Genomic DNA, 23077 nt, shown 5'->3' with positions numbered 1-23077 from the left:
GAAACAATAAAACCAACAAAGTCCAAAAAAAAAGAAAAGAAACCCTTGCAGATAGAAATAAAACCATGCCGTACATCTCGCATCAGATTCGTTAAATCGCGATCTCGTCCTCATGGACCATATGAAATCGCTCAAAGAACTGATGACCAGTTTGAAAAAAGAAGAAAACAAATCAGAATCATGCGTCACTTAAAAACTCCAATGCACCAACCTTACTCGTGACAAACATTAATATGAGGTTGACGATAACCTCATCGATGAAATCAAGGGCAAGTCTATCGTTGACCGCAACACCAGGAAATAAACGAGTGCTTTTTATGCGACATTGACGAAGAGGGTCAACTTGGTGTTCCGCTGCATGGCGTTCTCCAGATCCTGATCCGTATAGAGATCAATATAGGAGCCGGAGGATTCGTCACGGTACTGCACGACGATATCATCCTGGATCTTCAATCGGTCGCATAGCTTGTCCTTGAGGTGTTGCATGCTCACGCCGGATGGGATGCGAATCGCAATCAGGTCATCCTGGAAGAATACCTTGACCTTCATCGCGCTGTTGGTCGATGCGCCCGAGGCTTGGGTAACGGAGCTGGGTTGGTGATTCATGGGCGGGGGAGCACCATTGGCGTAGGGCGTGGGTGCTGGGGCACGCTGCTGAGAAACCCGCTCGGTGGACGCATTGATTTGCTGCTGCGAAGACTGGCGCGACACGGTTTGCTGGGGATCCACGCCACCAGAGTGTTGAGATCCACCCGAAAACCGGGCATCCTCGCCGAACGCATTGGGGTCGATTTCGAAGTCACCTTCTCGGGGCGTGAAGAGTTCGCACACGAGTTGACAACGCGAAATATGCGGGGGCATAGACAGGAGCTTCTTGATGTATTCGTCCAGGTTCTGTCGTCGGCCGTTGGAAATCGCGTCCGTGACGTGGGTGACAGGACCCGGCATGAAAGGGAGGGTTCGCCCACGGCCACGGTTGCCAGCTTCGTCTTCGAATTGAGTCAGAAGGGCGATTTGGAAGTCGTAGAAATCGTGGTAATAACGCGACAGCTCCCAGCAGCGACCGTCTTCCATCTTCGCCTCGATGATGTACCAATACTTGTCGTTATCGAAACAGTAGCGCGGGATGTAGGCGGAGACGGGGACGAGAAGTTGGTAGCTCTGTTGCGACATGGGCACCTGTGACAAAGTTCCCTTGCTAGCGTTGCGTTGGTGCTCCTGCTCAAACGAATCGTTAGTAAATGGGATCGCAAATGGGAGTCAGAAATTTCGCCTACGTAAACATTGCTATTTTGACTCATTTGACTCCGGTGGCCCATGGGCATGTTTTCCATGCCCGAGTTGACAGCCATCATGTTGCCACCGCCGTGACCAGCCTCGATTTTTCCCAGTGTGATACTACTATTTTTGTATTCCGCCGTCATTTTCTTCCACTCCTCAACCTTGGGAACACCGGCGCGTCGCACCGCGTCAAGCGGGTCGGTCACAGCCTGTCCGCTCTGCATATCACGCAATTCGATGAAAGAAACGGGAATCAGGCCTGGGCCGCCGAGACGACCGATTGGTTTAGCGACAAACCACTCCGGGTTAGATTGAGCGATGACGATAATGGCTTCGCCTGCCTTCGCGTCCAATTCATCGGGTCGCTCGGCCTGAAAATCGTACTGGACAATTCCATAGACCATGGCACCTTGACCCTTGAGTGCAGACATCCTGAATGCGCCGTTTTTGGTGATGGGAGAATCTTGGGAAAGACCGCGGTCGGAGAATCCTGAGTCGTGGTCCTTAGACAGGTCGCCGGAACCCCCACTATCCCTCTCGTTTTTGCCGATAACCTCAAAAAAGGAGACGGGCACAAGCCCCCTAGCACTAGGGATCAGCGGATTGCACGCTTCGTACCAATCCGAATCGTCCTCCCTGCTGATAACGTGAAAGAAATCTCCCTTGCTGAATGCCAATTCCTGCGAGGTCCCCGGCTCTGGTTGGTAGTCGTAGAGCGCTTTAATTACCTGGGAAATGCGGTCAGCCACCGCCAAGAACGAGTTCGGAAGTGGGACGAGGGGCGAAGCCAACCCAACTGGCGAATTTTGCGCAAGGAACTCACTTTTTTTGGAGGTAAGATCGCAATAGCGGATTTGGGCGTAATTGAGATATGGTGATGTTTGGGATCTTTTTCCCCTTTTAGAGATCGCCTGAAGGCCTTTTTTATTTTCAACGGATTAATTAACAGATACTAGGTAATATTTCCGAGGGAAACTCACCTTCATGGTTAGAAAGAGTAGAAAAAGGGTTTAAGGAGAGAGAAAGAGGAGGAAAGGAGGAGCAGCTTCTTTTTAGCATGTATACCTTGACCAGTGTAATCCGTATTGCGGTTCCAACCACACGGCTTGGATGATTGTCAGGGCCCGCTTTTTGCTTTTTGCTTTTTGCTTTTTTAGGATTTCTTTGTGATCTTAGTTGAGTTATGTAGATACGGAGTAGAGAGTATGTAGAAATTTCATTTAACTAGGAATCTCCTATACTAATCTTTGGTCTTATATCTAATATCTAAGGACAATGAACCTTTTTATGGTATGGTCATGTCAATACAGGATGACGCCAGCCTCTACAACATAGAACCTTGGAACCTTCCCAGGTTGAGCCTCGGGATATACATCTACTTCAACACACTAGGTGTCTTAGTTGGTCGAAAGTCCGGCTCTAGAACAATAAACCTGAAAAAACCCCCATTGGAATGTATCGAACACGCCTTCCAACTCTGAATTTGTCATAGATTGTCAAGATTACAACCTGTATTACTTGATTACTTGTTGCCGCCGTTGGGCAGACAAATGATCATCCACCGGCGGCTAGTGCAACAGAATCACACCCTACTAGACTAAATGCGACTCTGTCCGAGTCTCTCCACTTGCCCCTATAGGTACCTTAGTATATTTGATAGACAATAGACATGCATTACTAGTACTGTGTACTAATATTGTTGCATGTTACCAAGGTAGGTACCTAGGTACGGTACATAAAAAAAGGTACAAAGAAGGAAAAAGAAGAAAAAGAAGGATCTTTGCCCCTCACTTTCCCCACTTGTAACCATGGATTGACCATACCTAAACCGCGGATTCTGACGTCGCCTCAAAGCCGGGTCTGTCAAGGTTCCTCCTTTAGTAATTTTTTAAGTAATATTTTTGGGAAAAATTAATTTAGTATGTACAAAATATGTATGGAGGTACTATATATACTCGGGGAATCTCCCCACAAAGAAAAATGGTATCAAAAACAAAGGGCCTAGAATTGGGGACCCAATCGGATGGGGAGAATTATTCCGTTAAATATTATATATATATATATATTTTTTTTATCTTTTTGAAATTAAAATTCTAGGGCTGACCATGAATGCACGGCTCCTGCAATCTGCCGTACATATGTGTATGCAGAGGAAAATTTCACTAATTTTAAGAATTTTTAGCAAAGTAAAAAAAAAAAAAATAATAATAATAATTTAAGGCACTGGCAAGCTGAAGAAACTCTGTTTAATGTCGATCATCGGCCACATTTCTACCTTACTCTGTACGTAAGGCATGGTTTGTGCCGCTTCCAAGGTTGGCTTGGGTCTCGACCACAGTTGCTAACATCGCCTCACATGGACACATATACCTCGCTTCCTAGTACCCAAAATTGGGCTTAGTTACCACGTGGCGACTGTTGATCTACGAAGTCAAGAACTCTGCACATGGGATAAGTGGTGGATAGATTGGATGTAAGTATTTACTATGCCAATGTGCAATCATCTCTCCCAATCAGACAGCCACAGAGCACATGTTTCGCCCTCTGGTGCTCCGAAAAAAAACCAACCAACTCCAGAATCAGACGCCGCCGAGGTGTTAGTATCGTCGCAATTTCACTGGCAATCCTGTGAAAAGAAATCCGGTGGTTGCCGAGGAGAACGAGAATGGAAAAGAACGGGAAAAAAAAAGAAAATTTAGGAACCCTCGAAAGGATACCTTATATCCATGTGTGGGCGTATGTGGTGAACGCCTGCCGCTTTTGAAAATACGCCCCCAAAAAAAAAAATATAAGATGCCTTTGAGTGAGATCCAATGGGTTATGATCTTCGGCTCATGAAAGGGATGGAAAATGAAAACTGGGTTAGATCTGGCCTTTGATATCGACGACACGGTGGGCGGCTGCTTTGGCTTGATCGAACAACGAGCCTGCTTTGCCCGTCAACAGCCGTACAGCCCCGTTCCTCTCCTCCAGCAGTTCTTCGGAGGAGTGGTCTAGAACAAAACGGGCGGTCTGCTCGTCAGACTCAAATCCAAGCTCTTCTGTGATAAATCGAATGTTGACATCTGGTTTGTATCTACGATAATGAGGTCAGCCAGAATGCTTGGACAAAACAGGGGAAAATAAAAACACTTACGCTCTACACATTGTTGCAAGAGCACTCAACCGCTCACGATCAACAAACATGTCCATGAGGTAAGCTCCCATATTCGGCGTATCAAGGTACAGCTGGAAGAAACGATGGTAGTTCCCGAGTGCAAGGGCAGAGCGGACATCCAGGGCATGCTTCACGGCCAGGTCTTTCTTATCTTCTGCAGTCACGTCGGCTAGTGCGTCGTTCATCGCCGTCCAGTTCCGTGTGTAAATGAAATAGAGAATACGATAGGCCTTGAATTCTGTCGGGTGTCCTCCAAGTTGTTGCGCATAGAGCACTCGCAGCTGGGTCTGGCACTGGTTGTACTCACCAAGATCCCCTTTCTCCAAGGCGATGCGCGCGTGGATTTCGTAGACAACGACAGTGAATTCATTTCGGATGCGCTGGACCGTTAGGTCTTGACGCAAGGACTTGAACTGGTCACAGATGTAACCGTAGTTGCCATCGTGCTTCCATTTTCTCTTCAATAGATCTAGGGCCTTTTGTAAAACCGGCAGAGGACGAACACTGTCCGGGTTCGGAGCAGAGGTCAATCGGAAATAGTTCTTCTCCAATGTTTGGCATCGCCCGACAACAGGGCCTTGATCCGCGTCGGCAGCACGCATCGGCGATCCTGCAGAAGAGGGAGAGGTCCCACTACCCCCAACTCCCTCAAAACGCTTCCTCCTCATCTCCAAATTAGCTTTGGACTTACTAGACTGGTCCAGTGTTATGCGTGGTTTCTTCTCTGTGGTAGGGTGAGTAACTCGATCTTCAAAACGATTGCGGTTAGTTTTTCTCCATGGTGGCGATCCAGTTTCCGAATGATGGCCATCAGTTGACTTTCGCTTCCGTGTGGCATCCCCCGGAGAAGCTGGGTGACTGGACGCCCAGTTTGAAGAGCTGGGGTTGGCCAGGATTTTGTTGCGTTCATTTTGCACCATAGTTTGGGGCAAAGGTAGCCTTTCCCAGTCGATCAATCCCAACTTGTCATTCTGGGCCGCCTCTGTAATAACGTGCCTCAACTTCTCCTGCATTTCAGGAATGCTCACGCTTGCAACCTGGTTTTCGGGAGCAAAGCAGCGTTGCACATACGATCGTACGGGTGGTGGGAACTCCACTCGTGTCCGGGCTTCCGTATCGGGTGATGGGCACTGCGTGGGTTGGGGAGGAACGGCTCCATTCGTTGTCTTGGTATGATGGGCGAGGCTACGACGCGCTTGGACTGGAATGTATGCTGGAGCCGCTGTCGGGTTATTAGCCTCCTGAGACGAGACCAACGAGACTCGAGTCGAAATATTTTTCTTACCAGCTGGAGCAAATCCACTAGACATTGTGCCTGGGGCAGTAGAGCGCCAAGGTGGTATGCTGGAACTCATCGTAGATGCAAGATTTGGAAAAAACAAAGAAACAGGATGAAAGGAAGAAAGGAAGAAAAGAGCTACGAAGGGGCAAGACTCGAGGAACGTCTGGAAGAATCAAGTTTTGAGTTTACTCCTCGGCTGGTACGGATTTTGAGATGAAAGAAAAAGAGGATGAACGTTTATTTTCCAGGTGAGATGGTCACGAGCCGGGGGAGAGTGAGAGTAAAGTGCACAAAGACTCGACCCGTGACGGTGAGCGATACTCGCTTACTCACCGGACCTTTGTTTATCCGACCATCCCGCGTTATCGCGTTATCGCAATCGCCTTGCCTTGGATGACATAGGTGTAATCTCTTTTATGGATCTCCTTGATGCTGGGAGCTGGTTGAACCTACTAGATGTTCTTCAAGTCGCTGGATCTGACTACTGCGCTCAGACCCTTGCTATTACCCGATGAGATCCTCCTCTTTGTCCAGGACGCGGTGGGATTGTATGAAGGGTAAGTAGCTCATGATGATGCTCCTGACGCGGGGTGCTGATTAGCGGCAAAGGAAATACAAAATCCAGAATTACCAAAATGGCCATGCCTATCTCACATCCCACAGAGTGTGCTACGTTGCGACTGAGGATCCGCGGAAGTACTCAGTGGCCATTGATCTGAAAGAAATCGATCGAGTAGAGTCTCAGGTGCGACATGCATACATCTTCCTTTCGAACCTTTACTCTTAACCGATCACTAACAGACCCACGGATTCAAGGCTGGCTTCCTGAAATCATCTCCGAAACTCACCATATACCCGAAACCCCAGAAGAAGAAGGCCGATAAGTCGAGGAGCGCAACAGCCAGCCCGGCTCTGGCCCAGCAATCGGCCCTTCATCCGACACAGTCACTTTCTCACCTCCCACAAACCAACCTCCCACAGAGCTCACCATCTCCAAAGCCAATTAATGCCACTTGGATCTGTCCCATATGCTCCTTCTCCAATCCAGTTCCGTCCAATTTCGACCCCTCAACGGCTAGTGCGGCTACAAATTTACCTCCTTGTCTAGCATGTGGCATCAAACCACCATTTACGACCGTCCTCAAAGCAGCGATTAGTGCTGCGACAAGCCGGGAGTCTCAATTGCCGAGTTCAGTTGGACCACCGGCCATTGCGCAAGACACAAGCCAACCAAATGCCAATACGCCTCTATCACCTTTTAGGCCCGGGGGAACTGTCTCTTGCCCACGATGTACCTTTGTGAACCATCCATCTCTCGTGGAATGCGAGATTTGTGGAGCGCCTATATCTGCTGGCTCCTCAGCGAATGCCAATCGTGTAGACTCTCCTGCGCCTTTATTTGAGCAATCGCATATCGCAAACACGGAAGTTAGTGAGAGCATTAAACTTTCATTTCGTGCAGGTGGCGATAAGACATTCCATGAAAGACTTAAGGGGGCCTTGGTTCAAAGAAAATGGCTTCTACAAAATGCGCCTCCAGTGCCTTCGCCGTCGCAAGGTGCCTCCTCGCCGGGTTTGCCTCCCCCCGCCGCTAGCATTGAAACTCCTCTACCCTCAGCACCACGACCTCCCGGGGTTGGTATTGCGGGATTAGAACGCCGAGGGCTGGAAGCCCGGAGGAAAAATGAACTCGTCATAGGGAATGCCTTTGAAGACCTGGAGGCTTTAATGGCCTCTGCCAAGCAGATAGTTGCGCTGGCCGAGACTCTGGCGCGTGAGTCTGGCATGACTACTAATGAAGGCTCTCCAGAAACAAGTGCGGTTCTATCTGAGTCCGCCGCGGCCCTCGGGATGGTGACAACCAAAGACATGCTCAGTTCCGGATCTGAAAGTCTATATCTATCAGAACTTGCGCGCAACCTGGCCGAGTATCTCACTGATGACCGCAAAGGCATTTTGCAGCGGGAAGGTGGAATTATGAGTCTAATTGATCTCTGGGCTGTCTTCAATCGGTCCCGTAACGGAGTAGAATTGGCCAGTCCTTCGGATTTCCAGAAAGCAGCGGAGCTGTGGGAAAAGCTCAAATTGCCAGTTCGTCTACGACGATTCAAAAGTGGCCTTCTTGTGGTGCAGCGATATGACTGGAGTGACGAGAAGACCATTGAAAAACTTCAGGCCTGGATGGAGGAGCTCCGGCGAATTCCCCCCGACGATCCGGTTCCCTGGGATTGGACCCTATTTGGCCGGGCTGTTACTGCTCAAGAAGCTGCGCATCGATTCAAATGGAGTGTTGGGGTGGCTGCCGAAGAGCTCGAGATGGCTGAAGATCGGGGGGTTCTCTGTAGAGAAGAAGGTATTGAGGGTCTGCGTTTTTGGCACAATTATATCTCGTCTCGTGAGTATGATGACTTCTCCCGCCTTGTTATTTGAGGTGGGTGATGTCATATGAATGTATATACAAAGTTGCATACACCCCCCATTGATACGTGGGTGTGATCCTGCCCACGCCGAGCATAATAAAATGATGCATAGAACATACTTGAGGTCGGAGTATGAGACCGAGGGACCTTTTGCTACCCCCACTATGAACTAGTGATCCTAGCTAAACTCTATGGATCCATGTCGGCCTTCGATGCAGCAGGACTAAAGCATATTGCCACGATCCCGTGAATGAGGTCACTACATACTAGACCTACAATCATCAATGCAGCTACCTACTCATGGTGGTTTGATGACACAACCAAGTGGTGGATGGCGCATTGCATGTCATTTAAGGGAAACAGAAACATAGGAGAAGCAAATTCATCCAATAGACCAATAGATATCCAAGCCACAGATCCTAGATACGGTGGAGGTTATCTATTAACATATTCCGGTATGTCCTACAATTATCAATTGAGTATAACTATTGCCAACCTATGTATGTGTCGTGTTAAGCAGTCACGTATAGCCTTCCCAGGTTAGCATGATTTACACCCACTGGCCCCAAGGTTTGCGAAGTATGCACAACTTGCCGAATTTATAAACCATACACAACGTGAAATAATGGAGACATGGGACTGGCAATTCATTCTCATAATTTTCATTTATCCATATATAATTGCCTGATATGTACAACCGCCTATATACTTCTAGAAATGTGACCGAGAAGGTTATCTAACAAGATAAAGGCATCAAGCTCATGGAAAGCGAATATTATATGTCTCCAAGGGCCAAAACTTCATCAGCCGCCTGTTTCCCAATGAAATGATCAATGCCGTGTACTCTACAGATGAGACTAAGCCAAGGCCAATGGTCCTTGACCCAGAGTTGCCTATTGTAGGGAGGCTACAGCCTGGGAAATTTATCTTCGAGATGGACGACCGCGTTTAAGTGCACGTTCTTGCAACCGGCCAGAACAAGAAAGATGCAGTAATTGCATCCGGAACAGATCTACCAACAGACTTCGGCTATGAGATTGGTGGTGTGGTGACCCATGTTGGCGCTGCGACGATAGGATACGCTCTACGCGATTGGGTTATCGGTTTTAGCTTTGACAAATTCGCTACTATCCAACGTGTTTACCAGAGCCTTATGTAGAAACTCCAACCAGGCGAGACTCTGCCAGAGATGGCATCTCTCCCTATGGCATATGGAGCAGCTCTCTATGGCTCAAGGAAACTTGCGCATTTACAAGAAAGCGAGACAATTCCCATCTTGCCAGGTTCTGGTCTGGCCGGTGCTGCAGCGATTGGAATCTCCAGGGAATTTGGTGGCTATCAATACGTTATTGCTACCAGTGCGACTGAACCGAGTTTATCAAACCACACTTTGAGCTAGATTCTAGCCAGGTGATTTTGACTTCTGAGGTTTCCAAGCTGAGAGATGTGAACGGTCAATACAAAGTTGATGTCATCTTTGCCTCGGCATGGGTGGCACCCTCTATGGCACGAGAGGCCTGGCGACACATTGCTCCCTTTGCGCGCTTTGTCAACTGTGGCCGGAAAGATGTTCTCACCCGCAGTATTCTTGATGCAGTCCCTCTTCATCGGGGCCGAATATCTTTCGTGCGATCTCTTGGATCCCTACAACATCAAGCCGCATATCATGTCCCAGCTGCTGGCGGAGACCGTTAGTCTTTACCGACGAGGCCTTATTACCACAACCATTCCCCGGTCACCCAAGAACATTGCTGGGCTTGGTGATGCCCTAGCATCTTTTTCTGATAGCTTCGAGGCGGGTAAAAACGCTCATTTTGCACGAGAAGTCGGAGGCGACTTTGAATATCCTGCCCCCTCGCCCTCGCGTGACACTGCGTGATGATGCCACATACCTTCTTATTGGGTGCCTCGGAGGTTTTGGTCGTAGCCTTACATCATAGTCAATGAAGAAAGGAGCCCACAACTTTGCGTTCCTTTCTCGGTCTGGCTCTGACTCAGAGCAAGCCTCCCTACTTGTCGATAAATTGAAAGCTTCTGGTGCTACTGTTTATGTATTCCACGGAGATGCTGGTGTGAAGACGGACGGATATTGAAGAAGTCATAAAATCTGTACCTGGCGACCAACATATCCAGGATGTGATTAATGCCGCTATTGTACTGCGGGTAAGCCATGCCTTCACTGTGTCACCTAGGCTGATCATATAACTGATGTATCGGCTCACAGGATGGATTATTCCACAACATGTTATATGAGAGCTGGACAACATCCGTGCACCCGAAGGTTCCCGGCGCGAAGAACCTGCACGAAGTCCTTTCCCATCTTCTGGATTCTTCCTGACCACAAGCTCCGTCCCCGGGGTGTTGGGAATATTAGGGCAAAGCAACTACGCTGCCGGAAACAGTTACCTAGATGCTCTTGCACAGCACCGTCGCTATCACTGGCAGAACTCAATCTCAATAGTCCTTCCAATAGTCCTTGGAGTTGGGGTAGTCGCAGGGACCAACGAGCTCGAGGAATCACTTAGACACAAGGGAATGTATGGCGTTGACAAGGAAGCCCTCCGCATCTTTGAGATCGCAATGATCGAACAGGTTCGGGAAGGTATCTCAGACCACATTGTTATTGGACTGGGTCCAATGGAACTCGCCAAAGCGGCACGGGAAGCCGGTGACGACGTCGACAGTTTTTGGGCTTCAAATGTGCGATTTAATCACACTGTTTGAGCTATGAAGCCTGGGAGTGAGAATTCATCTATTGGCGGTGGGAGTCAGAGTATCCTGTCTTCATTGCAAGGTTTGGAATTCATCGAGGCAGTTCAGGTTGTGCGTGAACACTTTATTGCGAAGCCTTGCTCGTATGTCGATGCTCGGCATAGATGGGTTTAAAGAAAGAAACCAGTCCATTTCCAGCTATGGGGTTGATAGTATGATTGGTGCTGAGTTGCGGAATTGGATCTTCAAGGAGCTGGGTCTGGATATCTCTTTCCAACAGCTGTTGGGTCCGAGTTTGACGATCACCAAGTTTGCAGAGGATATTTGTGCCAAAGCATGGGAGTACAAGGGTGATATAGTGGGACAGCACTGTGGATCTGTACACAAAGGAAATTGTAAGAGAAAGGAAGCTAATCCTAGTGTCCCCAACAGCAGGTGACCAAGTGGTAATAGGTTGCACCTGTGTACTACGAGGGAGTGCCGAGGATCCTCCACTACTTGGACCGTTGCCAGATTACTCCAAGACAATCCAGTTTGATGTTTTCTTTCTGTTTTTTTGTTTTCGTTTTTCTTTTGTGGTATAGCCAAATCACATGTGCATGATATAAGCTCATGCTCGTTTGCCATTTCCCATTCCTCATTCCCCTTAACTTAAGACGTCTTCTCTATTGCTTAATGCTACTAATGGATCCCCTGGGATTTACTCCAGTCAACGCTAAATTTTATATTGGAGCCGAACCGAAAACCGCCACAGATGTAGCCTACTCTCGGCGACGTCGATCTGACTCAAACACAGTGAACCCATCAATTCCCCGCCCATCATTTCCGCCGGTGCGGAAGAACTCGGTCATGACCCCGATGGCGTAACACGTTGATGCGGTGGCTGTAGCTGCGATGAGCATTCTGCGACCTGTTTTACGAAACGAAGACTCGGATTTTGTGGTTGGTTTGGGCTCGGGACTAGGGGATTCGGTTGCTGAAGGAGGCTAAGTCGACCTGTTAGGAAGCCACCTGAATAGACAGTTCTACTGTCTACTCACCTCACTGGTGGATTGCCAGGGGGCTCTGGCGTATGTGGCAGCGGAGTCCATTGAGTCGTGGCGAAGATGTTGGGCGATTTCGGCGTGCATTGCTGGTCCTTCTTCTCTTGCGGTATTCGAGGGGAGGTGACGAGGGGTGCTTTGGGTCTTTCGGAAGACAAGGATGTTGCCTCCACCTGTTGCAATTTCGTAACCATCTTCTTGCATCTTCTCGAAATAGGGCAGGAATTTGGCAGGGTTATGCAGTCGAGACAGAATTTCACTTGGTCGACTATCACTATCTTCATCGACACCGAAGAATGAGTCTGCGTGTGCAACTGAGACATGCGACGTCGATGTATCAAAAGCCAGAACGTGGAATTTAGGGGAAGGGGCTTGGGAGGCTGTTGATTGCTCTCCTTTTTTAGTGGCTAGGTTCTGGCTTTTGAGAATGAAGTCACCAACGCGGTCTTCGGAAGCATCGAAACCTAGCGGATTGGCTTGCTCCTTTGGAATCGATCCTAAAGGAGCATAACGAGAGCGAGTTTTACTAGAATTCAAGGCGCTCAGGCCCTCATTCTCATTGGGACCCTCAGCACTCACCATATCAGAAATGAATTTTGCCTCCAATTCATTCCCCGGTGTACAATCGACAACATTGTTGGCTATCCTGGATGTATCAAGTCCAGTGGGTACTTCTGGCTGTAATTGATTTTCCTCAACTGAAGCTGCGTTGGAGATAAACTTGGCCTCTAGCTCGCTCCCAGAAGGACAATAAACAGAGGTTTGGGCATCCGATTGGGTAATGTCCTGGCTGGCTGGCTCTGGCTCTGATAAAATATGTGCTTCAATCTCACTACCTGGAGAGTACTCAAAGTTTCCTTGAGCTGTCATGGCAGCGGTGTCAGTCGTTCGATGAACAGGACCGTCAGGCTCAAATCTGAGACTATTGAGATCAGAAGAAAGCTTTGCATCCACCTCGTTGCCTGGTGGGCAATCAATTGAAATGCCATTTTGTTTGTTCGGAGGTTGTGTCTCCAATCCAGACGGAGAACTCTTGACAGAGCCACTAGGAGAATCGCAAATGAATTTGGCCTCCAGCTCACTTCCCGGGGAGCATTCCACGTTGGTGCCCGCAGTCAAACCAGTATCCAAATTCAGACTATTGGTGTTTCTGTTGACCTTGGATGTGTCCGGCTGTACAGAAGGAATAGATTCAGAAACAAACGATGTTTCAAATTCTCTTCCAGGAGGGCAATCGATGTTTACAGAGGGCTTTCGTTTGGTTTCCTGAGAAACTTGAAGCCTGCCCAGCGCATCCTGGGAGTTGAGGGTAGAGGTAAAGTGTGCATCTAGCTCACTACCTGGAGGACAATCAATGGTTGGCTGTGTGCTTGACGGGGCATCGGGGCTTAGTCCCGTGTTTCCGGGCTGGAACTGTCCATCCCCGGCCAAACTGGGGCTGTGAGCGAGTTTTGCGTCGACTTCAGTGCCTGGGGGGCAGTCAACTACTTTATGAGAGTTGATTTCTGCTTCCGGCTTGCTGGATTCAAGTACAGTGGGCGGTGGTATAGGCACCATGCGTCCACTAATAGGGTCGTACTGCAATCCAGCATGATTGGCGTCACTTCTCGTTTGCCGCTTGTCTACGCCCGGTCTAACATTGCGTGGCTTTTCTAAACTGGTAAGTGACTGAAGAAAACCATTTAATGAAGTGTCGTTCTTGCCGAAATTCTGAAACGGGTCCAATCGGCGCCCAAAGACGGCCCTGTATGGGTCTGCCTCTATGTACTTTTTCAGCAAATCCATGCGTTTGTGTATCTGCATTAAATCCGAATTCCAGAGCCTTCTTTCTCGATCAGCCGGGAGGTCGGAGGGACTTGATTGAGAAAGCCAAGCTGTCCAGCTCCAGCTTGAGTGTGTATCGTTGGGGGTAGCATTGCTGTCGCGGCAAGTTTCGGACTTTCGCTGATTGTATAGAGGGTATCGCTGACATCTGTTGAAACGTCGTGAAATACGTTCTGCCTTGTCTCCTTGGCTGTTTCGTGCACATCGCCATATACTCCGATTTGAAGTCTGTGATGGTGGGCGAATGACTCGAGGCCCCGAATTTCTGATTGATATTATAGCTGAGGAATTCATGATGAATTCTCCAGCTTATATGGTGAAAGCTCAAGGTGCGGTTTATTTCTGACAACTTATTCTAGCACTATGCAAGGTCTGGTGACTGTCGCGGTCAATGGCTCTGTCGATCCGATCCACTTATGGGGTACACTGATAAGAGTACTGATGCTGGCCGAGCCTGTCCTGCAGAGGCCTTTCAACAACAATAACGATTGGAATATATGGGACAATAAGATTGATGTCCGATCTTCTCGGTCACAGTTGAGAAATAAATGAAATGGAATGAGGATGAAGGATGAAGTGAAGGGAAGAAGGACCAGAGGGCTCCGGATCAGCAACGGGGTACAGCCAATCGGCGACCGCGGCTCGGTTTCCCCGCAAAGTTACGTCAGCATGATTGACGTCACACTTGGATATCCCTCATCAGTTTCATCGGTGCTGTTTGAGGTCACGCCTTGCGTTAACAAGGCAAGTATGAGGTGTGAAGTATAAGATATCACTTTAGGGAGATACATATGCATTAGCCTGTGGCATTACTTCGCTTCAAATGACAAATGTAAGGCTAGGACAATGATATGTCCTGCCCCTCAGGTCCACAAAAGCGTACAAGTAAAACACAAGAATAACCCAACAAGCAAAGGCTAACGTTACTATACCTCTCCATTCCCATGCCAGCGTGGATAGCTGCGCAGCCTCCCAGGGTGCAGTTGGGGGTTATCTGAAGTAACACAGATGAAAATTCTCGATTCGAAACAAGAGTTTTGCACACAGCTTAGAGCTAGTAGTTGATGCTGTGGGTCTCATACTTTAAGAATTGCATTTCCTGCCATCCTGCCATTACATTTCGCTTGAGGCACTGGTTGCCAAAACTTCTTCGAGAGATATCGTCTGGGTTTTGATGTAAGTGCCCAGAAGTCGTAGTTTGTGGCTACATATTTCTTGGTGAAACAGTTGCTGGTACAGTACATCGATTTACTATGATTCTCACTATCAAGGCATGCAATGCAAACGCAACATACATCCGGGTCATTGTTCTATCCTGGGAATGACTGGCTGTGATAACTATATTGGCTTTCTTACGAACTGGCATAATCGGGTTCGCGTATCCTTCGGGAGTAACTAAGTCAACGGGGGTCCTGGAAAGCAACAAATGCTACCATTGGGTAGCCAGGCCGTCAGGAACCACCACTTCGAAAATCTCCAGGAAGCTGGCTAAAAGAAGCCCATGGTCCCTACATAACCCACATCTGAAGGCTGAGATGACAAGAAAGAAGCATGCTGATGAGGCTGAAAAAGAAATGTTGCTTGTCAATATATATATATCATGAGTACCAACATACATAACAACAGTGCTTCTCTATACTCTCCAATTTAGATATAAATTACAAGAATAGTCAGCCACTTATGTGGTCTTCTTAGGTATTCTTTTTTAGGTGTATACGAAGGCGGTAAAAAAAGCACACTTTATGCAAAAGACCTTTCTATGTATAACCTTTGAATCATGCTTTCATTTTAAATCACGTACCTTGAAAATAAAAATATCTATAGCCTCGCTATCGCATCGTTGTAGAGTGCTCCGACCTCGGAAAGTAGTCAATGTGGGGGTTCCTAATCGATAACGCCCTCCAGGGCTTATCCCCACAGAATCCCCGGCCAAATAATTTGAGCGACTCTCAACAAATTCTTCTCGATCTCATTCTGAATCAAATAATTCCGACTCAAATTCTACAAAATGTCTAAGCCAACACGTACCCCCGTCAGCACTAAAGGCGCACCCGTCCCACCCCCAATCCTCTCCCAAGGTATGGTCGTGGGTAACATTGTCTACTGCTCTGGCCAGTTGGGAGTAGACCCGACCACGGGTAAAATGGTGGAGGGAACCATCCAGGACCGAACAGTACGAGAAACGCGAGGTCTAAAATGTGATATATTTTCTAATATGCGAACAGCGACAAATCCTACGCAACCTTAACGCCGTCCTAGAGGCTGGAGGGTCGAGTCTCCAAGACGCAATCAAGGTCAACATCTTCCTCACCGATATGGCTGATTTCTCGGCTGTGAACGAAGTCTACGCTACTTTCTTCTCGGATCCTAAGCCGGTAAGAATTCTGTGGCCAAAAGAACGAGATTCGAATTCCATAGGGAATAAATATGATCCAGTCTGGAATTCGTCCCCCTTCCTCTCATATTCCTAAAAAAAAGTGGACCATTTCTCACTATCATCGGGCCTGGCCCTTCTAGGTGCGTACTTGCATTGCCGTAAAGTCCCTCCCTCAGGGATCGGATGTCGAAATCGAGTGTTCTGGCCTGGTTACCAAGGCTGGCAATGGACGCAGTTCTAGACTTTGAACGAAACTGCAGGGATGACGATGACGTGGGGAATAAGTAGGGCAGATAACTCCACCTGAATTGTTTCGTGGCTCTTTTTGATGGTCCAACTCGCGTCACTCTCCACCAGAGGCGAAGAATCAAATGTGCGAGAAACACAGCCACGTGAGTTGTGTATAGTTTACAGACTGGCTCGAAATATTACGAAAACTTTGGCCTTGATTGCATGTAATTTTTGTTTAGTACTTTTCAATAAATACAGGCTGAAACCAAGGATGAAGGGTGGAGACTAGAGCTGTAGCGCTCAGGAACAGGGTTAGCGTCTGCACTTGTCCATGGTACAGTTTATGAGCCCCTGGAAGTTTATTGTATAAAAGGCTCTTAAATACTGGGAGTATCTATGGACGCTTGATATTGTTCATATCTTCGAAGAAGAGAGTCAAAATTTGAGCTTACCTGAAGTCCTAGGTCAAACAAAGGGAACGTGGCTGGGTTAACTATAATTAAACCCGTGGAGCATCCATGGCTCTCGCATAAGCTTGTATGCTTGGTTCTTTGTTCCTGCATTTCTAAAGGATTTTCGATCTCGAGGATCCATGCATCATGCAACCACAAGCCCTTGAATAAAGCCAAAGAGTCAAGACCTTGGGGTAATAGAAGAAGAAATTCAAAATTTAGCGAAGATGATGAGACCGGGATTTCTCGGCTGAATCGATTTTTACACCATTTGGCATTGGTCGGCACAATCTCAAACACACTAGGAATGCTGAGCATCTGAAAATGACGACAAGAATGAGGGGAAACCGCAACTGCCAACTCCTCCATTCCGATCGGGGGGCACGTGGTGTATTTCATTCATGAAAGCTCAATCAGCTTCAGATCCAGGTTTTTAGAATACACAATGAGCAGGTGTTCGTGCTGTTCGTGTCAGATTAATTTTTATTAATCTATTATGCTGGAGATAAAACCTAAAGTTTCGATAGAGTGTGAAACATGCTTGATAACTGCCGGTTTTTAATGACCCAATTTTGAGCCAGGGCTCATCCCCTACTTCCATAGTGGATTGAAGTAGTAGTGATGTCGCACAGCATATGACTCGCAAGCCAAATAATATAAGCGTATATGTCTCATGAGACTCCAAAATGGAAGAACCAACTTATACCTTTCACAGAATGCCGGACAACTCTCTTACCAAGCGAGAAGCACTCAACGGGGGCTAGTCAGCACACCTAAGAGGTTTCTATTTCCAAGTTCTTTGTTGATCTTAAGCCCGAAGAAGCTAAGCGCACAAGACGGCCGAGCTTAGCCACTAATGATAATTATGGTAATATGAGCTGGGTGTTTGACGAAAAAAAAGGCCAAAAAAAAGCCTGTGCATCGCACACTTTGAGGTGGTAAAGAGGCCCAGGGGCCGTAATTGGGGCCACGCACTTTAGGTGTTCCCGACACGCTCAGGTACGTGTGTGAGAAGGACCCACTTAGTTTGACGCCTCCAGGCTAGACCTTGCAACGGACTAAACTTTGCTGGGAATTAATTGTCTTTACTTGCGCTTTTCTTTCCTTTTTTCCTTTTTTTATATTGTGATCCGCGGCTTGGGCGGGTTTAGCCCGACCCCATTCTGGAATTTGTATTTTTCTTTTTTTTTTTTTCGTCAATGGTCTCCGGGGCTATTGATCGGCTTAATTGAAAAACGGTTTTCAGACCCTAGTATGGATTTTTTGTCGAGTTTTTTTTTATTTTTTTAGAAGTTTCCGAAATTAAGTACATACTGCCATTATTGTATTACATTGCTCAAAAACTTGATTCTCATTCTAGCACAGGGTTTTATATATCTATACTCCATAGGATTGTAATATATATGTGCAATATTGTAGGTGATGAGTTGAGTGATCCGGCTATTGCGAATATCAGGATCGACGAGATTGTAAATCAACATTCAAATCTAAGTTGAGCAGGCATGTTCTGGGTATTATTGTTGCACAGACGAACGGCGTAGTGTGAAAAGGAAAGGTACATATCATCTAAGTACCTGTACATCGGCCTCCATACTGTATATGCTGAAGTGGGCTCTAGTCGGATGTACCGGTACATCCAAAGCGATCGTGGACCTATAGGGAACAGGCTCATTCTTTCCCCGATAGACATTCATTTATCCATTCTGGTTTGCTGCGTGGCATGACCCATCATTGCCGTTATGTACAAAGTACTGGCTGGACTGCCTAACTGCCTTGTCTGGGCAATATCGTGCGGGTTAGTTAGTTAGTGTTTAGGGTAGCTACATCGTTTCAGATTAGGGCCGTGGGATACCTTGACTTGGAAGGTGCTAAACAAGTTACAAGTACTATGGTACGGACAATATAAATTTCTAAATGGATCAGGATATCCATAGTATTTAAACGTACAACATTGTAACCAGGTAGGAATAAGATCAAATGCAAAATCAGCAGATATCACAAGCTAATAACTCAACGCTCAGGGGCAACGGAAGTGCGTGGCCACATCCCACACGCCTGCCAAACGCCCGGACCGGCTTATTAAATACACTAAAATACACTAAAATACGTAAGTTACCGTAAATTACCCTTGTTGACGCTGCTACAACGTGTGCCGCCTCCCCCCATTCCACCTTTCTTCTCCCCCCCCCCTAATGATGGAGTGGTCCTCCTCTTTTTGAATCCTCAACTTCATTCACTCATTTACTCCTTTCTTTCTCTCCCTTGTCTGTTTTTTTTTGCTGTGCTCGCCTGTTGACCCTCAACGGTGTTTTTGACCTGGGCCAATATCCCCTTGCATTGGTCGCACGCATTGCCTATTTTCCCTTTCTTTGATCTCGTTGCCCGGACGGTTCTACAGAAAGTCGTCGTTCGCTCCTTACAGCTTTCTAAGCTCACACTCGTTTTTCACCTTTTTGGGGGTTTCAGATTTATCGACATCCCCCTTTCCATTCGTTTATCATCGGATTATTGGTCGCGCCTATTCGGTCTTATCGGTTGCCATCGAGACATTGGATACTCTTGCGAATAATCTTGAAATCGTGAATTTATCACAATTGTCTGAAGCCTAGTTGTGTTAGAAACTCGAATATCCCCGGCGATCTACCTATTGTCACACCCCCTGATCGTTCATGAGGTGTTGATAGACGGTGTTTATCGCATTTTTGTACACTGACCTTGGACTCCCTCTGAGCTATCACGTACAGAATTGTCCAATATGCGCCCCGACGCCATCTCCGTTCTCGCAGCCTTCCTCGCTGTAGGCGGTTTCCAGCTCGTCGCAGCTCAGGATGCTCCCGAAGCGCACGCTCAACGGCCCCGATGGTACTTCCCCCAGGACGTCAAGCGAACTATTCGCAGAAGCGCTGAACCAGACCCTGGCTCCATCCTCGACGGTGTATTCGACAACTTGAGTCCTACCCAGGTTATTTCATCCACGGCTACTCCCATCCCCGAAACCTCCGCCCCGGCTCAGCCCCAGAAGGGACAGGAAGTCGTTGTTGTGACCATCTCGGTCGACCCCAAGAACCCCGAGATCACCCACCGTATTACTGGTACTACGACCATTGCTGGTGAACCGACTGGTACCACTACCACGACTACACAGAAAACGGAGGGCTCAAGCACCGAGAACACCACCCAGAAGAGTTCCGAGGTTGCATCTACCGAGAACACCACCAAAAAGAGCTCCGAGGCTGCATCTACCGATGCGGAAACCACAAGCAAGCAGGGATCGGTGATTGACTCATCAGCCAAGGCTTCGACTACATCTCCTTCGACTACAACCTCTAGCGCCGGCCTGCTTGGTGATCTGACCTCGGGTGTGGGCAACCTTCTCGGAGGTGATTCCACATCCTCAACTATGACAACATCTTCGACTGCGACTACGTCTCCTTCGACTACAACCTCTAGCGCCGGCCTGCTTGGTGATTTGACCTCGGGTGTGGGCAACCTTCTCGGAGGTGATGCCACATCCTCAACTATGACAACACCTTCGACTGCGACCGCATCTTCGACCGGGGCGACATCCTCGTCTGCGACTGCTACTTCCGACTCATCGGCCAAGGTAACTTCGCCTGCTTCTTCTTCTACTCCTGCTGCATCTACTAGCGATAGTCTCCTTGGTGACTTGACCTCAGGATTGGCCGGCGTTTTTGGCGAATCAACAACCAACAGCTCCGTCTCCGTGACACCCACTGGCACCTCTAGCGCAAACAAGATCAGCAGCGCGTCCTCAAGCATGACAAGCTCTGGGTCGGATCTCGCTGATCTTTTGGGACTGGGTGACAAGTCTTCCACTGGCAACAGCACAAGTGTTACCATGTCCTCGGATGCTTTGAGTTCACCTACCATCCCAGTCAGCGTGCCTGCTTCTGCTACTAGCTCATCGTTGGCCACCCCCACCTCTGGAACCACCACTTCTGGTGATTTCATCAGTAGTCTTGTGTCAGGCGTGGATTCCCTGCTCGGTATCACCTCTACTGCCACTGGTAGCACTGCCTTGATTCCAACTGCATCTATGCCAAATGGTAGTATTTTGCCGCCCAAGTCGACTGGTCTCATTCCTGGCCAGGGAGGTACTAACACTGGTGTTATCCCCACCCCGACCAAGACCCTGGGATCAGTTCCTGTCCCACACTCGCCCGGCTCTGAGCCTACCTCAACTTCCGGATCTGAAACCGTCTCTGGTTCTAGCACTGCCTCCGCTCCTTTGCTGGGCAATACCACCACCGCCTCTGTTCCCGGCAGTGGTACTCACGAGAGCTCCAAGGTTCCTATCCCCACCTCTCGCCCAGTCTCCACTCCCCTTCCCTTATCGACATCGTCGACTTCGTTGACTTCGACGAGCCAAGAAGTGAGCACGGCCAAGACCACCGTGGAGCCTCAGACTCCGACAGAGACGCCTACGCCCTCCACCTCCAACGACAACGACTGGATGCCGTCGACCATTCTTATCGTGCCTACCGTCACCGCCACGGAGAGCTCGACCTCTGGTGAAACCGCGAAGCCCACAGCACCACCGTCGCTCCCTGGTTCTATCACCCCATCGAACGGGGTCACCGAGGCTCCGTCTGACTCCATCTTGCTCCAGCTTGGTTTCAACAGCCAGCTGCCCTGGTCGTTTGTTGCAACCACTCCCTTATCGTCGTCGCAGATCTTCAACTATACCCCTCAAGCTATTGAGAACGCTTTGCCTGCCCTCGCTGCCAAGGACAGCCCAGTTATGTTTGCTATTGAGCCTTACTACAACTGGCAGTCCACGGGCTATAATGCAACCCTTGCTATCTTCTATTTCCCTCGTGACAAGGTCGATGCTCTGAAAGCGCTTAAGGTTAACCCCAACTCTGCTCTCTACAACCAGGCTAGCGAATCCATCCAGTCATTGATGACGATGGTTGACCCTACAATCCCCCTCGAGTTCTCTGGAAACTACCCTAGTGGTACTAGTGACTCGACTGGCGGTGGCAGCAATGGTGGCGGTGGTGATGGCCCAGACAGCGGTAACAACGAAAACACTGATGGCTCTGCCGGCAGCTCCAAGGCTAAGGCTAGCTCTGTTGGAATCGGAGTCGGTGTTGTGGCAGGTGCTGCCGCTTACGGTGCGGGTATGTTCTGGGTTGCCCGCCGCTACCGCAAGAGAAAGCAGCTGCACCAGCGTTCTAGCTCGACCGTTGAGCAGATGAGCCAGGGAGGTTCCGCCGCTGGTTCGATGTTCGCTGCTGGTGGCCGTGCCCCCAGTCATGGTAGCCGTGGAACTGCTCGTTCGCAGATGATCAGCGCTCCCGTTATGGCGGAGAATTCGTTGGGATGGAACTAGGCATGCTTTTGACAATACGACGTATAACCCACTCCTTCCACCACGCCCCCCTTTTGGACCCTAAGACGAAAATCAGAGGGCACCGTGGTTTTGAAGACCCTTATTTCTTCTGAGATAATTGCTCTTTTGAATGCGCTTATGCTCTCCCCACTCTCCAAGGGAGGCAGGGACAGAGAGACTGCACAAAACTTCATTTTCCTTGTCCATCATCCGCCAAGGATTTACATGTCACATATCACGTATCTCTTCTTTCTGTGCAATTTTTGACCGGCCACTTTTCTTCTCAACATGATACTCTGAGCGACGGTTGGTCGTCGCTGCGTGTGTCGCGTTATCATTTCTTTTTTTCTTTCTTGACATATTCCCCCTTTTGTTCACCAAATATTTTTTTTTTATCCCTTTACTCCTTTCAATGGCACTGGGACAACCAAATTTGGGACGAAATATTTTCTCTATTTTTGGCTTCCACTTGAAAGCTCTCTCTTATGAACTATTGGCCATTCAGTCTTTGGACTTGCACATTAATAATGGATTTAGGTGGCATCTTTCTGACAGCCAAAATGGCTTCCCTCTTGGCCCTTATTTTCCTCTCTCCTTACCTCTCTCTCTTACCACCCCTGTCTCTCTATGTTGTATTTCAATTGTGTTTTTTTTTGTTTCTGCGTTTCTGCGTTTCTGTATAGATGTATGAAATGTGTCCAAGTGCCGTGTGGCCTTGTAGATGTGGACGTGAGCCTGTCAATGAGACGAGTGGATCTCCTTTTTCTTCAAACCTGTCTTACGGAAGTAAATTGTAGTCCTTTTCGCTGCTTGGATAAGATATGTGCTGCCCCTGGCCTCGAATCCGTGTTCTTCGAGAAGTTCAAACATCTTGAGGTTGCCCGGGAAAATCTTAACCACAATGCAATGACCATTGCCTATCGCAAGCTGTAAGGGCCAGGA

The 23077-nt window shown here is 48.3% G+C and overlaps 8 protein-coding genes across 8 annotated transcripts; 5 read left to right on the top strand and 3 right to left on the bottom strand.

Annotated features, from left to right (window-relative positions):
- Window positions 1–315: 315 nt before the first annotated feature.
- N7537_002682 (phosphatidylinositol-3-phosphate-binding protein BEM1) lies at window positions 316–2267 on the bottom strand (the record flags this gene model as incomplete). The annotated part of the gene is made up of 3 exons (XM_056893740.1): window positions 316–1218; window positions 1278–2192; window positions 2262–2267. The coding sequence occupies 3 exons, from the start codon at window positions 2265–2267 to the stop codon at window positions 316–318; spliced, it is 1824 nt and encodes a 607-aa protein (XP_056758735.1).
- Window positions 2268–4143: 1876 nt separating this feature from the next.
- N7537_002681 (uncharacterized protein) lies at window positions 4144–5748 on the bottom strand (the record flags this gene model as incomplete). Its single annotated transcript, XM_056893739.1, has 3 exons — window positions 4144–4357; window positions 4418–5660; window positions 5724–5748. 3 exons carry the CDS (start codon window positions 5746–5748, stop codon window positions 4144–4146), a joined length of 1482 nt encoding a protein of 493 aa, XP_056758734.1.
- Window positions 5749–6176: 428 nt separating this feature from the next.
- Window positions 6177–8150, top strand: N7537_002680 (ESCRT-II subunit protein VPS36; the record flags this gene model as incomplete). The annotated part of the gene is made up of 3 exons (XM_056893738.1): window positions 6177–6277; window positions 6330–6465; window positions 6537–8150. The coding sequence occupies 3 exons, from the start codon at window positions 6177–6179 to the stop codon at window positions 8148–8150; spliced, it is 1851 nt and encodes a 616-aa protein (XP_056758733.1).
- Window positions 8151–9707: 1557 nt separating this feature from the next.
- On the top strand, window positions 9708–10864 carry N7537_002679 (Acyl transferase/acyl hydrolase/lysophospholipase; the record flags this gene model as incomplete). The annotated part of the gene is made up of 2 exons (XM_056893737.1): window positions 9708–9939; window positions 10395–10864. 2 exons carry the CDS (start codon window positions 9708–9710, stop codon window positions 10862–10864), a joined length of 702 nt encoding a protein of 233 aa, XP_056758732.1.
- Window positions 10865–10867: 3 nt separating this feature from the next.
- N7537_002678 (acyl carrier protein) lies at window positions 10868–11291 on the top strand (the record flags this gene model as incomplete). The annotated part of the gene is made up of 2 exons (XM_056893736.1): window positions 10868–10995; window positions 11051–11291. 2 exons carry the CDS (start codon window positions 10868–10870, stop codon window positions 11289–11291), a joined length of 369 nt encoding a protein of 122 aa, XP_056758731.1.
- Window positions 11292–11613: 322 nt separating this feature from the next.
- Window positions 11614–13680, bottom strand: N7537_002677 (uncharacterized protein; the record flags this gene model as incomplete). Its single annotated transcript, XM_056893735.1, has 2 exons — window positions 11614–11838; window positions 11893–13680. 2 exons carry the CDS (start codon window positions 13678–13680, stop codon window positions 11614–11616), a joined length of 2013 nt encoding a protein of 670 aa, XP_056758730.1.
- Window positions 13681–15727: 2047 nt separating this feature from the next.
- N7537_002676 (uncharacterized protein) lies at window positions 15728–16344 on the top strand (the record flags this gene model as incomplete). Its single annotated transcript, XM_056893734.1, has 3 exons — window positions 15728–15892; window positions 15945–16094; window positions 16237–16344. The coding sequence occupies 3 exons, from the start codon at window positions 15728–15730 to the stop codon at window positions 16342–16344; spliced, it is 423 nt and encodes a 140-aa protein (XP_056758729.1).
- Window positions 16345–19534: 3190 nt separating this feature from the next.
- Window positions 19535–22135, top strand: N7537_002675 (putative mucin family signaling protein Msb2; the record flags this gene model as incomplete). Its single annotated transcript, XM_056893733.1, has 1 exon — window positions 19535–22135. The coding sequence occupies one exon, from the start codon at window positions 19535–19537 to the stop codon at window positions 22133–22135; it is 2601 nt and encodes an 866-aa protein (XP_056758728.1).
- Between the last annotated feature and the right edge of the window lie 942 nt (window positions 22136–23077).

Source organism: Penicillium hordei, assembly GCF_028827395.1.
Source record: "Penicillium hordei strain IBT 12815 chromosome Unknown utg000001l_segment0_segment0, whole genome shotgun sequence".
NCBI lineage: Eukaryota > Fungi > Ascomycota > Eurotiomycetes > Eurotiales > Aspergillaceae > Penicillium > Penicillium hordei.
The sequence above is the reverse complement of the archived record's forward strand: the minus strand, read 5'-3'. Positions and strand labels throughout refer to the sequence as shown.